Genomic DNA, 16,586 nt, shown 5'->3' on the forward strand with positions numbered 1-16,586 from the left:
TGCTCCTAGTCAACATTTGATAATCACCTGTCACTCCCCAACTCTGCCACTGAAGCTCCAGTGTCACTGGTAAATACACCCTCTAGGCTTTAGGAGACATGCACCCTTTTTCACTCTTATTTCATAACATCCTGTAATTAGAAGGTGAAGTCCACCCACGGTAGCCTGCCCCCTTGCATCTTCATCTCCACCTATTGCAATAAGCTGTGTCTGCCATTTCACGTCACTGCCCCTGACGTTGAAAACATCGTTTAATCTATGAGGGCCATTGTTTCTCATTGAAAATAGGGCAGCAACCAAAAGTGTCTAAACTAATGCAAAGGCAAGCTAGATTTCATTAGAAGCACCTGATCCTCAGCATTTTCTGGTACATTAAGAAATGAACATCACATAGATATTTTCACTCTTTTCTGTAGTCCCTTTGCGTTATTCTCTTTTTCTTGACTCTCTAATCCTCGTTCCCTCTTTTCATTTTCCTTAGAGCATAGACAGATGAGAATGTGTCAAATAACTTTTTGATTGTTCACACTTTTCAATCACTGGGGTGGGTTGAGTTGCAGGGGCTTTACTTTTTAAGAGGGTAGTGGGCACAGCCCCATTTAAAATCATTTAGCAAGAGAGAGCATACATCTTCTGCTGCTACAGTAACTTTGTCCAGTTCTACGTGTCCTAACTCTTTGCATTAATTCCAGAACCACTGTTTCAAAATCAGACAAGCTAGTGGGTCATTGACTATGGCATCTAAGAGGCAGCTGCCAACACCTGACCACTGCAGCATGCTTCTCGCTGGAAGCCACCGCCAGGATGTTTTCCTTCCTGGAGGGAAGATCTATGATATGATTTGATATGCTGTGGCATTTATTGCGTGCCTGTACACAAGTGTTTCTAGGTGCAACAAGACAAGGAGGGAGAAACAAGGGAGGACAAAAACAATCTTACTAGGCTTTGTATCATTCAGATCTTACAAGTGCAGGGAATACGGAAGGGGAGAAATGCTAGGGGGAGGGGAAGGGGATAGTGCAATTAACTCACATGCAGCCAGCGGGTGGCTCATAAGTGCAGAGAGAAGAATTTGCTGAGAACCACTATGCCCCATGTGCCCCTATATCCTGCAGAGTCCCCCAAGGCTCCTGTGTGTCCCCGACACTCTACAACATATTCAGCAGACCTCTCTTCGATTTACTTGACTCCATTGGCAACTACTAAGACTCCTATGCATTAAACAATGTTTACGCCATAGTACAGGGCTGGTCTTAATGATGACCCAAGCTACTCCTCACTGAAACATGTTTGGGGATGCTTGTGGTCTTGTGCAGAAGGGATGTGACCTAGCTGTCTGGGCTGGACTGCCCCTTTTAGGGTGGGGCCAAGCCTGATTTGCATATGGTCTTTCCCCTTCTGTAATGGCTTGGCAGGTGAAGAACGATAGTCTGGAGGGTTGCCCAGAGCAATGCCAGTGGTTAAGATTAATTCTAAACCTTCCAGCCATCACCTCTTTGTTTTTGCTTTGTCACCCCGAGTGGGACGGGTATGCCCAGACGTGGGTCCCGTGCCTGCTGTGCCTAGAGACCCAGGCTACTCCTCACACTGATGAGGCCCAACAAGGCCGAAACATAATTGGGGATACTTGTGGTCTCGTGCAGAAGGGATGTGACCTAGCAGTTTGGGCTGCACTGCCCCTTTTAGGGTGGGGCCAAGCCTGATTTGCATATGGTCTTTCCCCTTCTATAATGGCTTGGCAGGTGAAGAACGATGATCTGAGGGTTGCCCAGAGCAATGCCAGTGGTTAAGATTCATTCTAAACCTTCCAGCCATCACCTCTTTGTTTTTGCTTAACGATGATAAGACAGAGCTCCTCCTGGTGGAGCCGCCAACCACAATTAAGAACCTTGATGCCCAATACACCTCTTTCTGCATTGACGGCATACAAGTCCCTGTTTCATCTTCCGTGAAAACCTTTGGTGTGTACCTTGACTCTACGTTATCCCTGCCAAGGCAAGTGAAGTGCTATTGCCTCATCTTCAGCAGACACTACTAAATTGATTAATACCGCCAGGCCGTTCCTCTCACAAGGCAGCTGTCTCACGATTGCCCTTGCAATTATAGGATCAAGGTTGGACTACTGCAATGCCCTATTTGATGGCACCTCTTGCCAGAACATTTCAAAGATCCAGGTGATACAAAACAATGCAGATCGAGCTGCCTTGAATATCCCAAGGCGTGAACATATCTTGGCTGTGAGGGAAAATGTCCACTGGCTCCCAACTTAAGAGCGCATTATCTTTAAGTCACTATCCATGATGCACAAATGTCTGTCCAACTCTGCCCCCATACCTTACCCAGAAAATCACCAGTGATCAGTCGATTAGACCTCGCAGAGCAGCCCACTGTAACAAACTACTGCAACCAAAATCCAAATGTATTAAAGTTGGTGGTGCCAGCTTCCCAACATTTGCAGCAAAACAGTGGAAATCCCTCACCCTGTTCCTGAGAGCGGAGAAATCTTATTGGGTATTCACGAGATCACCAAAAACAGGGTTATTTGTATAACTACTCATGGTGTGATGCACTAACCTAGCCTGAACACTGTCCTTTTTTTCTCCCATGTTCTCTTTTTCCTTATGTTTAACTGGGTGTAACAGCACCTTGATGCCCCCGGGCTTAGTGCATATTATAAATGAATAAATACATAAATAAATAAATAAAGTTGCCCGCTGGCCCCAGTATTTCAAAGCCCACCTCCCATGCACACCATTGCTAATGGGACATCCAAGACTTTGGGCCTCATTCCGAGGTGGGCGCAAAGGGATACCGGGCACCGTTAAGGACATCGGTGCCGGTAATCCCTTTGCGCCCAATTCTGAGGTGCCTTAGCAGGAGCCGCAAAAGGACCAGTGAGCAAATAACGGTACCACAAATTGCGGTACGAAATGAGCTCCCTCCCCATTTCCATTGAGCCCTATGGGGGCTCAAATGGGAATGGGGATTGCCTTTTCCAATGGGGATTTACCGATCCCGCAAAGGTCGGACTACACCGGTAACTCCCCATTGAACCAGGTCGGAGTCGGTACCGGTATTGGAGGCAGCCATGGTGCCTCCAATCTTGGAATGAGGCCCTTTGTTTGGTCCTGGTAGGAGGAAACGCTCCTCTTTTGCTTGTAACCACTCTTCTCAATGCCGTGATCTAGTTTCCAGCCCTAAAAGCAGGACAACACCGGCAATCATTTTAACAGGATCTTCAACTTGGCCCCCTGAGCACACTAAGAGCACTAAATTCCTGGCACACTGGGAATTCAGTTTCCTGTGCAGACTTTTATCAGCAAGAGACTGTGGGGGTCTATTACATTTGTCCACATATCAGCCTTTGCAAATCACAGAGGGTGGCACAATCTTGCCACGTTCTTTGCTTTAATTAATTGTGCTATTTCACAGTTTTGATAGCACTCTGCTGGAACCCTGACTTGGGTTCCAGAGAACTTTGCAGAATACATTTCCAGCCGAACCCTGCTATGCTCTACGTATTTCTTTTACTCAGCCCCCTGCAGCTGCTTTGAGGGCAGTCCAGAAGCATTGACCAGCCAAGAGGAAATGGCAGCAGCCCAGCAAGCCAGGCCCTCAGACAATTTGTTTGATCTTTAGAAGGTTCACTAAGAACTGCCTGTCTATTAGAAAGAATGTAATCATGCTTGCAGTTTTTCCTAAAATTGGTTTGTGATTAAGCTGATTGTTCTCTCAATTAGACATTTAAAACAGAATGTGCTTTTAAAAAAAGATTATAACTGTGTCGAGCCGTCTTCGTACCCTGCACGAATTGCTAGGATACGAGTTTGTATACCTTTTTTCCTGCTAAATAAAAGGTCTGATTGTAGTTTATTTGCCAGAGGCTGATTTACAAAAATGTGTTTAGTCTACATTTTAGTTTTTGCTTGTTAAGTCTATTTAAATATGTCTTATGGGCAACGACTGTTGAATATAATGTCATCCTACGTCCCCCAAATTGTTATTGGTGACCTCATTACAAGCATCAGTGTCATTGTAAAGCATGCAGTATTTTCAAATACCAGCTGTTTTCACTGCCCGCCTAATTATGAGGTTTGGGTAATTTATTGCATGTGTTATTCCCAGAAATGCCGCCTTTGTTTTGTATTTTATCATTATACAAAACCTTTTTTCGACATAAAGTCATCAGTTCAAATACATTACAATATACAATAAATACATAACATACATAAAATTAGCATATTCAGCACAAGAACAGATAAAACAATATCATGAAGCATTTTCTCAACAGCGTTGATCGGAAAATAACAACCAGGAGAGACAAAACGTACAGCCTGTTGGCAAAGCTTAGGATATTACCTTTCTCCTCAGTAGCCATTCTCTGTGCAGATAAGAAGCCACTGAGCGTGCAATGGTGGGCGGAGAACATTGGGCTAACCATTCCAGAGCATGAATCCATGATTTGATGCCTGCCTCCAGCAATATGTGTATAGCCGCTGAACCGCAGAGTGGATTTACAAAAAAGAAAGAAATGCGCAGATGTCTCTCAGGCAGCTCCACATGAGGGACAGCCGGCAGAGCCTTTCCATTTGAAAGTGAAGGCAGCAATTGGCAAAATCCCCAGTCTGAACTTCATGTATAATGATCTTGCATAAGCCGGGGTGATCATATGTAAATAGGCTTGAAGCCGTCTATGTGCCTCTTGGCTAAATAATCTGGGCACAGGTTTAACTTTAATGCTTTGCAAAGGAGAAGATTCCAAGCTCTCTGTTTTATGAGTGGTTTGATTCGGGTCCATCTTGAAGAACAAAGGCTCCCTGGATTTTTCCAAAAGTCACCCAAATGTAGCCAAAATAATAAATCTTTAATATTGGAGAGCCATTTTAAACCTTTAGCTCTGTTAAGAGCCATGGCATATTCAAGCACGTCCCTACATGGTTCTAACGCTGTTTGGGTCCAGATTCGGACCCATAGAAAGACCGGGAAAAATAAAAGGTCTGAAGTTAAGGGAATTGTATCATATTCCAGGTGGACTAAGGCAGTTGGTGCACTAGGGGGTAAGGGTAATAATTTTTTTAATACATTATTTTCCCCTCTAAGAACCTTCCCAACATCCCCATACCACCATAGCTCAGCACCATATAGTGTTGCTACAACTGCCTGCTTCTGGTATAGTTTTAATGCTGGCGAGATAGCACCATTATTGTGGCGAATAAAAAAGATATAATGGTGACACTACATTTGTTTACTGTTAGAGCGGCTCTGCTTATCCGAGAGGCCCATCCTGGACGTGCCTGGAATCTCACACCTAAGTAATCAAAGCTATTAACTTGTTCTATTGTAATATCATCAATCGTTATATTGATCGAAGTGTACTTCACTGTATTTGGCTTGATAACCATTGTTTTGGTTTTTGCTGCATTTACACAGATGCCTAGCTCCCTAGATGTTCTTCAAAAGATTGAGAGGGATTCCTTCAGTACCTTTGGTGTAGTTGGTATAAGGACAGAGTCGTCCATGTAAAATAGTGCCAGGAACCTAGTGGCGGAAAGCTTTGGGCTGTCTTGGCTCCCCTTTAGTAACACATCTATAATCACCTGTATGTAAAGGTTAAATAGAAGGGGGACCAGAGCATAGCCCTGCCTGACCCCTGATGCCACCTCAAAGAACATTTTCTGATTGAGACCCATGTTATAACAAAAAGAGGACACAGTTTTCAAATACAGTGCCAATATAATGCTGGTCAGGTATTCTGGGACCTTGCGTTTAGCTAGCACCCAACACAGCTTCTAACGGGACACTGTGTGAAACACAGTCCTCAAGTACACAAACAGAACATATAACCGCATTTTTAGTAAGAACTAATATATCTGAATAATAAGAAAAAACATAAAACACTGATCAATCATTCCACAGCCCTTCTGGAATCCTGCCTGATGCACATTGATCAGCCTATTGTTGTCGATCCATAGTTGGAGATATTTCAACATTATTTTCCCAAATAATTTACCTGCCCCATCTAGCAGATACATTGGTTGATATTTGATGGCATATCCCTTCACCCTTCTTATATATTGGGATAATAATCGCCTTATGCCATGAATCAGGTATCCTACCTGTAGATAATACTGCATTAAACACCTGGCATATTGTAGGAACCCAAATCGATCTCTCATCTTTGTAGAGATCTACTGGAATTAAATTTGGACTTGTCGCCTTACCCCTCTTTGTAGAGACGATTGCATCCTCTACATCTTTGATGGTGATACGTGGGATATAACCACCTATTAAACAGCATGTATCTAGGGGGCAGACTGAAGGTACAGATGCCACATATAGATTTAAAAAAATGTCCCTCCGTCTGTCCCCATTGATGCTGCAAATTGATTGGGAATCCCCTTTTGGGTCATATTCTGATACCAGTTTCCAATACAGGGCATTATCCCTATGATGGTAGTCTCTATTTGGACCCTCCCATCTCCCTTTTAGATAAACACTTTTTTTTTTGATGGTTACTAGATTTTTATATCAAGATCTCAGCATGCAGAGCTGTGTCCTATGAGCCCCTCTTGGATCACTACTGCATCTCTCGATATCCCATTTTGCCCCCATGCAAGGACCGTCAAACCACACCATCTTTGCTATAGGTTTACGTTTGGGCTCAGCTACAGGCACCAATAGATACAGGAGCACATAATTTATCTTTCAGTTTTTCGAACTCGGCCAGAATAGAAATAGCCTCATTTTCAGGATTGCAGATCACTTCAGTGTTAGGCAAAATGGAGGCATACATTCTGTGCTTCTTTTCTGGGGTTATGATACCGGCCCATTTCAGTAATCTACAGGGAATACCCGCAGTCCTTTGGTCCTTGGATCCCTGAATGGAATCCTCCCATCTTGTCCCTAGTACTTCCTATCTCAAATGGATAACTAACGTTCGGTGATCGCTCTCAATCTTATCAATGACTCTGAATTTGCGAGCCCATGAGCATACAAATACAGATATTAAAATGTAGCCGATTAAGATATGGCCCCTGTGCCCAATAAAGGTCTTTTTTGCTGGTTGGTCGCTTTCACATCTATCATTGCAAGCTCTTAATTTGTGATTATATATAATGGTTTATTGACAACATTAAAATAATGTGACCTAATGTCTATGTGTTTAAAAAGATTTCATCATTTTTTCAACAATGGGGAATAATAATGTCTTTCTATGGTAGAAAAGGATAACATAATGTGTCTATTCAATGTTCAATGTATAGTAATTCATGCTGGTGGTTTTCCTGCCTATTCGACAACATAAACGATTCACTATTAGGTATTGCTGCCTGAAAACTAATACCCTGTCAACCTGGGGTATAAAAGAGGGAGAGCAGTGCTAAAACATCAACCATGTAGTAGACATTTTATTTAATAGAGGGCCCAAAAAGAACCCAAACATTTATTTTTTACATTGAGAATACATTTATTCAGTTAACATTGTCACACTAAAAATTATTCTACCAAAATTAAGTTAGCAATAATAATAAGAATTCAGATACTACATATACTAGTGAACTCAAATCATATTGAAAAGAGCAATAAGTTTAATTCGATGGGTGGGATCCCCACATGTAGGCCTTATTGTTTTCCTCTCTCAATGGATCTTATGACTTTAATGATAATCTATGCTTGGGATTTTCCTTTTTCAATTAAAATCATTCCGTTTTGTTCCAAACAACCTCAAATGTCACAGAGAGAGGCATGGAAATGAGGGAGCACACATTGTATTTCTTGTTTTGCATTATTGGGTATTATATAGTGCTAACTGTTACTTGATGGACATTTTGGCAGTGGAATAGAGAGGAAGCTGCGACAGCTCGGGAGAAATCATCCAATGATAAAGAATATCGTTAAGTTGTGTTTATAGGTTTAGAAATAAAAGTCTTTAGGTTGCTTCTGAAGGATAGAAGGTTCCAATCATTTTGCAATGCAATCGGATGATCATTCCAGATCTTGGGAGCAGGAACCACAATGGATCTGCCACAAAACGTTTCTTTTTGTAGGTTGGATCATGAGTTTCCAAGCTACTAGTGGCCAAGGTCACCGAGTAGGATGGTAGTGATAGATCCTGTGTGGCAAAACAAACAATTTGGAGTCCTTTAAGGATGTGTGTATCATGCAGATGGCTTTGCATATAACTCATTATTTTCATGGACACAAATGAATAGGTGTCAAACTTGGTGTGATATGGTCACATTTTGGTAGACTAAGCAGCGTTCGTGATGCCCTGTTCTGCACTCTCTGCAGCCATGTCATTGGTTTAACTGAGAGGCCCAATTCGAAACTGTTTCTGAAATACAAACAGATTGTGTCAAATGCATTGGCATCCATTACACATTGACAAAAGGTCAATGCGGGACACAAGCTCTTTAATCCTTTGACATAAAGGAACGTGATTTAGAGGCTGCTTATACTTGGTGGTTTGATATGAGCTCCGAATCCATAAAACATCTTATATAACTGACTGCAGGTCCAGGACCGGTACAGGTTTCAAAGGTTTCACACCAACAGGTGGTATTCAATGGACCAGCGGCTGCATTGATGGCTAATACTTCAGATTTTCTAACCTTGAGGTAATTCTTATCCATCTGTTGTTTTATGAATAGGATGCAGTTTTCTCGGAAGAAGTTCCTCTATTTCCATACAGTTTCACAAAATCTGAGTGTTAACAACATGGTGTAAAAATGAAAGAGCACTTTTCCAGATTCAGTTCATCAAAGGGTGGATATACAGATTGAAAAGCATTGTTGATAACTCTGGACCTTGAAACTCCGGAAAACAAAGGATAAATCAGGTGGAATCAGATGAAAGGAGTCCAACTCTACCATCCAAGTACAGTTTGAAAAAAAAGATTGTAGGCACTTTACGGTTGTACACTTGAAAGACCTGAGCCTCACACCTAGGCTAATACATCCAAAAGAATAAGGACTGTGGCACCTCTTCTATCAATCTCTTCTCTAAGTTGATGCAATATAATTGTTGTGACAAAATCTCTATTACAGAATGATATGAAGCCAAATTGGGCTTGTATTTGCAGCTAATGTTCCATGACAAATATTTGAAGTTGTCAACCTCCACATGCTACAGTTGTTTTGCAAGACAATTTAGATGGGAATTTGCTCTAACATTTTCCAGATTGGTCCCATATTAGGAGGCTTTTCTAGGAAGGGAGTCACAGCCGCCTGATTCGACACCTGCTGAAAATTACTGTGGTCCAGGAAAACTTGAACAACTTGCAGATCTCCTTATTCAGTAAAGAATGAAACTTTTATCTACTTGACTTGACATCCTATTGTGGGAGGTGCTGACAATCTAGATGATTTACCGAGGGCTTTAGTGTTTTCTGAGGCTAAATTTGTTAAACTGTGAAATGCCTGCAAGACATCAATACTGTCCAAAGACCTTTTGGACTTTGGCATCACTTTCTTGGCTCTGTGTAAGGCAGCAGAAAATAATATCATACATGCAATTGCACGTATGCTGTCTATTAAGTGGCATCTTAGTGGGTGTACAGGTTATGCATGTTGTTAAATGTGTTGAGCCCATAATCAAGAAGGCATCTTGTTCTTATACAGTAGGTGGATTGTACATTTAGGATGGTCATTGGTATGCTTATTGTGGGAAAATCCAATTTTTTTAATCAGCTTATTGATCGAGAACGACAGTGTAGAGGTTTGGACCGAGACGATTTACACTGCCATTCTGCTTTTCTTAATGGAACATAGTTGCATTGGCAGAGAACTTAGCCATAGAACAGCAGTACTTTTGAACAAAGACTGGACGTGGTAACAACATGTGGTTGGTGGGTTGGGGGAAACAGGAATTGAACAAAAAAATACAACGCTTAGCCAAGTCTATTTAGGCCATGGATGGGAGGATTGTGGGATGTAATGCAAAACCTATGTTTAACCAATGTTGTTCATCCATTTGCTGTGCAATTTGCAACAACTGGTAAGCATACATAGTTTATAGAAAGCAAATTTATTGCACACTGCTGATTACCAATATGTTGCATTGTCATAGGAGTATATAGTCAGACATAAAAACAGAAAATAAGCTGATTTTCCCAGAGTTGAATGTTTATCAGATTGCCTAGTAGGCTTCACATGCGAACAAATGATATACAACACTAAGATATTGAGTAAAAGAACTGACATTGAATGTTTTGAGGTATGTCGTTTCTCAGAATGCCTGAATATCAGTAACACGAATTTTGAATTCTGTGGCAATAGTTGCACTCAAAACATTACCTTACAGATTGCTATTTCTAAAGACTGCCTTGGAATGTAATGACTAATGTTATATTTCCTTAGATGTGGAGCCTCCTGTGATTGACAGGTGCAGATCACCTGCACCAATTCAAACCCCAGAAAAGGAACACATTGCAAAATGGGAGGAGCCACAATTCTCAGATAACTCAGGTGAGCTTCTTGAGTATGCTGTTTGAACCTACAGAAATGCAGCCAGGATGCCTGTTTCTTTAGATAACAATGGATTTAATGATCCTCATTACAAGATTGGCGGTAATCCGCCAGTGCGAGCAGCGGGTTGCCGCCGACCTCGAAACACCATTTCCACCACATGATATCCCGGTGCCCCCGGGACATTACAAGTGGGGGTGGGATGTCAGGCGGTGGAAACGGTACGTCCCCATTCCCGTGAAGTCTCATTGGACTCCACAGGAATGGGGACACTAAAGCACTGACACTGTTGCTAAGCTGTTGCTAAGGGTGCCGGTGCTTCAGTGAAGACAATGCCGCTAGGGGCCAGAATTCCTAGCAGGTTAGACCTGCCGGGGGATACGTTGCCGCTATCAGCATTGTCAGAGTAGGGAGGTCTGGGAAAGGTGCCGGTACATTTCTATCAGCACCCTTGTTTATGGACCGCCATACTCGTAATGAGGCCCAACGTGTATGCTCTAACAAAGTGTATCAGCAATTAATTCAATTCGGTTTTTCCGACTTGAGTCACAAAAGCAACAGCGTACAAATACAAGATGCATACAAAGCTGTATACTTTCAAATGGGATAAATAAAGACATTCATACAAAGTTAAACATATCAAATGTACAAGTTAATAAATACACAGGAAAAGTACAAAAAAATGGGACAAATAGCCGTGAGCGTCAATTATTGCTGGACAATTCCTTCCTACAAAGCGAGTCTCTATGTAAATATATTATCAATCAGCTACCGCATTGGTGAACCTTGGGCCAAGATATTACATCCCCCGTAAAGAGCATACATGTTGGATCTGTAAAAGCAATAGTGTAATAGAATCCAATTTGTTCACATAATATGTGGGGTTAGCTCCTGCTATAGTTGGGGTCCTTGGTGGTAAGAGTCCATAAAATCAGATCCTTTTTGGAAATATTGCCTGAACTCTGAAAATTCTAGAGTACACTTTGCATTGTTTAGATTGTGGAAAATGATTCTGAAATGACTGCCTAAGGTACAACATTAGTAAAATATATGGTATAGACCACAGTATTTCACTCAGGCTGGGATGTTTATACTAGTGGGCAATAATTGGCTTGATCAAATAAGAGTTTTAATATGCAAGTTTTTACTTGCAGTTTTATTATTTATGATATTAAGACAAACTGGGAATGAATTGTGCCTTGCAGGGACCTATAGTGAATTATCATGAATTACAGTGCTGTTGATTTATAATAGTTGTGATATGATTAATGTCCATTGATCATTTCTGCTCAGTATGTTAACCTGGTCAAGTGCAGGCGGATGGATTATCATTTGTTGCTTGGGTAGCGATCCATGAATTGTCCACAGGTTGAGTCACCTGCTGTCTTCCTTGCAGTTGTATTGCTAGCCGCAAAGTTCTGCTACTTCATTGCTGCTCCCTCTCCCTACCGCCTTACCAATGTTTCCCTGGGTAGTGGTCACTCGCTCAACTTCAATGATTTAACTTGGCGGGCAAGTAGGTTTTCACAACGCTTTGTTCTGCTTCGCCATCATGGCATAGACAACGTGCTCTGCCCCTCACTATCGTAAAGCCTGTTCTTCTCCATGGGAGTTCTGTCCACCGTTTTCCTGCCACGCTCATCTTTGCTGCTCGTTTTGGGCCTAGACCACTCTAGACTGTGCTGCTGTTGGCATTCTGCTCTCCGGATCCTCGCCAGTACGTGGATCAGTTTGGTAAGTGTCTATCATGGTTTAGTGAGTGTCGTCGATTTGGGGAAAGTTGTTGAAGACTGGGAGCTCTGCAGTTAGGTGGCCATTTTGCAGGCAGCAGGCCACACCCATCCCGGGATTGCCCAAAAGATGCATTGCATTTCAGTTCCTGAGGTTTTTGTCTGTACACAACTAGTATGCAGAACATGGCCAAACACACGAACAATGAAAAACAAAAGTGTTTGTTTTTTACTGTTTGAAGACATATCAACCCATTCTGATGCCCCCTCACCTTCTCTGAGGAGGATTTGTTTGTAAGACTAATTTAATGCTCTCTTTTTTTAAATATGTTCTGTGTGCTAACATGGCGAACATTTCAAAATGTTTTGATTTTCCCTCAAATTTCTTCATTGTCCAATCAGCTACTTCTGTGAGGTTCATTTGTATCTGTAGTGTATTTGTATTTAGTTAAAGTGCTTTACGCCAAAGTGCTGTACAATAAAAAAAAATGGTTCAACCAAAACAGTACGGTGAAGTCAGTCAGATTATCATGAGGACAGAGAATGGTCATAAAAGCAGGATCTACACAATGAATAAGAGGAAAGAGAATGCAGGGCAAGTGGGAGCACATTCAAGTGAATGGGGGCTAAGAGGGTGAAAGACGAAAATGGGACTGGGCACACAGAGGGCAAGGGGCGGTAAGATGAAAGAGAGACTGACAGCACTGTGAGTGAGGCAAAGAATAGAAAAAAGCAGTGAGGAGAGATAAAGGGGGAAAGATTATGCAAAGATTTGAAGACAAGACATAGGACGTTAAACTTCAGTCAGTTGTGAAAAGGGAGCAAGCGAAGAGATGAAAGGGCAGGGTAGATGAAATACGAAGCAGACAAAGAAAACAGAAGATGAATGTAGGAATTATAGATAGAATAGAGTGGAGATAAGTGGGAGACAAGAAGAATGATAATCAAAGAGGAGTAGTCAAAGGGTCGAGAGAGTATCTGGGAAAAAAGTTACAGTTTGGTGGCATTGAAAGTGATAAAATGACAAGCTTTGTGAATTTTAAAAAGGTGGGCTCTACAGGAGTGGTAAATAGAGGAAATATGAGGAGCGAACGAAAGAGAAAAATCAAAATCAAAATGAACATCGGGTTTACGAGCAGAAGAAGAAATTGCGATGAGTAAGGGAGGGAAGGAAATAGAAGCAGGGGGAAGGAGGAGGAATAGAAGAGGCAGGAAAAAATAGTAGTGTTCAGCCAACCAAGATTGAATGGCCAACAACAGGAGGAAATGGTAGCATGGGTCTGGAGAGAGAAAGATGAGAAGCATAGAAAGAGTTGGGTGTCATCAGCATTAAAAATTGTGGGAGAGACCAAAGGAATAAATAATGGCAGCAAGTGGTTGACAATATCGTGAGAAGAGAAGGGGTCTAAGTACAGAGCCTTGTGGGACCCCATGTGAAGGGTGCAAGGGGAGACATTACCTGCCCAGGAAACTGAATATGTTCAATCAGCCAAGTAAGATTTAAACCAGGTAAGTATGAGACCAGCAAAACCCAGAGAAGACAGAAGATGAGAGTGATCAACAGTATCAAAGGCTGCTGATAGATCAAGGAGAATTAGAAGAGAATAATGTTTATCATAGCGTGCAGAAAGAAGAGAGTTGCAGACAGAGAATAAGGCAGTCTCAGTGGAGTGATAGGGGCAGGAACCAGATTGAAAATAGAGAAGTAGTGAATTAGAAGAAATGAAAGATCACATTTGAGAATATTCCACATGATCAAGGAGCTTAGAGAGATTTGAAAGAAGGGAAATTGGCTGGAAGCTAGATGGAAGGGTTGAGAGTGGGTTTTTTTAAGAATGGGAAGCATGTTTGAAAAGAGAGAAGAAAACAGTGTTCTGAAGAGAGGAGTTAAACAGACCTGTAAGAAAAGGAAGAAGAGGGTAAACTTTACGAATAAGGGTGGAGGGAAGAGGATCAAGAGGAGCTGATCTAGGGTGAGCTTTAGCCAGCAGGGCTACTATGTCAGAGTCAGAAAGAGGTGTGAATGTAGACATCGAACCCACGAGCGAAGGCAGTGAGAAGTGTGAGCAGTCTTCAAGTTACTTGCATGAACAGTGACCTTGGAGGAGAAGTGCTCAGCTAGATCATGGTAGTAAGTGAAGAAGAGAGAGTGGGATAAGGAGAAGATGGGGAAAGAATGTGAGATAGAGTTCAAAAAGGCACTGCGGGTGCAAGGAGTAGGACTGGAGAAGAGCTGAGTGATAAGACTTTTAGCCGAGAGAAGAGCTGTATCGAAGGTGTAGAGAGAATGGAATAACAGAGTCAGAGTCAGTACAAGATTTGCATCAGAGACTTCAGGATGAGAGAGAGAAGGCTGCTGGGAGTGAAGTTGCTGGTTAATCTAGGTTGAGGAGGCTTCTCAGTAGGACAGAACAATGTAGCAGGGTATAGAGAGTCAAGAGACATAGATAAAGAGGGAAATAGGGAAGAAGTGGCATGGTCAACAGGGAGAGAAGCAGAATATGATAAAGAGGGCACAGAATAAGCTCACCTGGAAATAAACAAAGAAAAGTCAAAGGCATATGGATCATGTCAGAACAAAGACTTAGAAGAAGAAGGGACTGGTGGAAAGAGAGACGGAATAAAAGAGAAGGAAAGAAGATGGTGGTCAGAAGAATAAATAGGAATTGCAGCCACCAAGGTTGTAAAAAGAGGAGACGAGAATTTTAGATTGAGAGAGGAACCAGTGATATGGGAGGGGGTTAGGGAACAGGTGCCAATTGAGAGTAGTCCAGAATAGAAATAAGGGTAACAGAAGAATGAGTTGAGGAAATATGGGGATTGAAGTCACCAAGGGTTAAGAGAGTGCAATTAAGAGGTAAGAGGCAGAGGGAGGTGGGTCAATATCCTCACAAAAGGAAGCAATAGTGCCAAGGGGGTGAGATAGAAGAAGGGAGGCCACAGTAAAGGTACCTGTAAAATGTGAGTATTTGTACTCGATGGAAGAAAATACAAGTAATTTAGTTGGAGAAGACAACAAAGAGGAATGATAAAGGATACCAACCCCTCCTCAGAGGGGTGTGGGGTATGCCTGAAAGCAGTAGAAGAAATGGTAAAAGCAACTTGTGTAGCAGTGTTAGATAGAGAGATCCACACCTCAGTAAGGCACAGAAAGTGTACACTGAGACAAAAAACATTTCAAGGACCGAGTGAGTCTTCTTAGGAAGGGAGCGTGCATTCCAGAGGACTAAGTTAATAGGCAGATGTAGACAAGGAGGGTAAGAGTGATTGGAAGGATTCAGAGATGCAAGGGAAAAGAGTGAAATTAATAGTGCAAGGAAAAGCCATAGAGGTCAGAGCAAGAAGTCAGAAAATGAGCGAGAAAAGGGGGCGAGATGAAAAAACAAGCACCAATATGGAAATAGAAAATAGAGTACATAACATAGGTGTTACAAGCGCAAAGAGGAGTGGAAGTCCAGGGATGGTGGACGATGGGATGGTAATGTTGCAGGGAAAGAGCTGCCACATTGTAAAAGTGGACTACATGAATTTGCCAGCAGCATCCATCGTGTTTATGTTTACAAAAGGCCATCTGGTTGGATAAAAGTGTCCACTAACTCCGAAGACCCGGAATTATGTCTGCCCTACTTTTTAGACCTTTTTAAACAAACTGCTGGCTGGATTAACACCAAATGTCTGAAAACAAAACTTTCGAGACCAGAATGCCACTTCTCTCCTAAGTTTGGTTCCAAAGTTTGGTGTGGATCTGTTCAGTGGTTAGGCCGGTAGTTGCCCAATGGGCAAACCGCACAGAAAATTCAGTCGGGTATGTATGGTTTGAAGGTTTTGTGTACATTTGTTGATTGGTGTGAGTTATAAGCCACACAAAAGGGATTGTTCTTATGGTAGAGCAACTTAACCATCGCTCTCGATGACCCTGTAATATGTATGTGATTTATTAATGTAATAGTCACATGGCCAAATGCAATTTGACAAACCTTTTTTTTCACCATGCAGTTCTAAAAAGCCACTTTTATAAAATGATTCACAATCATGTTCCCACATTTGGGAAATTCCAAACGTTTCTCAAGTGATACTAAGAATACTTTACTACCTGAAAACACTGTAATACATATTGAATTCCACGTTCTTTGTATGTCACACTTTGCAAATACAGCATTTGTTCATTTCTATGGGTAAACTAACTTTTTCCACTGTTAGTGATTTATGTGTGCTTAATTAATGTATTGTCAGAGTTTCATATGCACACACAATTTAGAACTTTATTACTTATTTGATTTACGTGGACTTCATGCATCCTGTGAGACAGGCATGTCATCACGAGAAGACACAGACCCAAGAAAAACAGTTTAAAAACCTTTATTATACTACCTGGGTGTTGCCAGGCACTCGA

The 16,586-nt window shown here is 41.9% G+C and overlaps 1 protein-coding gene across 2 annotated transcripts in view; it reads left to right on the plus strand.

Annotated features, from left to right (window-relative positions):
• The window catches only part of SVEP1 (sushi, von Willebrand factor type A, EGF and pentraxin domain containing 1), a 1,471,106-nt gene that overhangs the window by 652,663 nt on the left and 801,857 nt on the right, over nt 1-16,586 (plus strand). For both annotated transcript variants that reach the window (XM_069630907.1, XM_069630908.1), the window contains exon 10: nt 10,356-10,463. In XM_069630907.1, coding sequence (XP_069487008.1) covers nt 10,356-10,463 — 108 coding nt within the window. The remainder of the gene's footprint in view (nt 1-10,355; nt 10,464-16,586) is intronic.

This window comes from Ambystoma mexicanum, chromosome 6q, assembly GCF_040938575.1.
Source record: "Ambystoma mexicanum isolate Mex_15411 chromosome 6q, UKY_AmexF1_1, whole genome shotgun sequence".
Classification (NCBI taxonomy): domain Eukaryota; kingdom Metazoa; phylum Chordata; class Amphibia; order Caudata; family Ambystomatidae; genus Ambystoma; species Ambystoma mexicanum.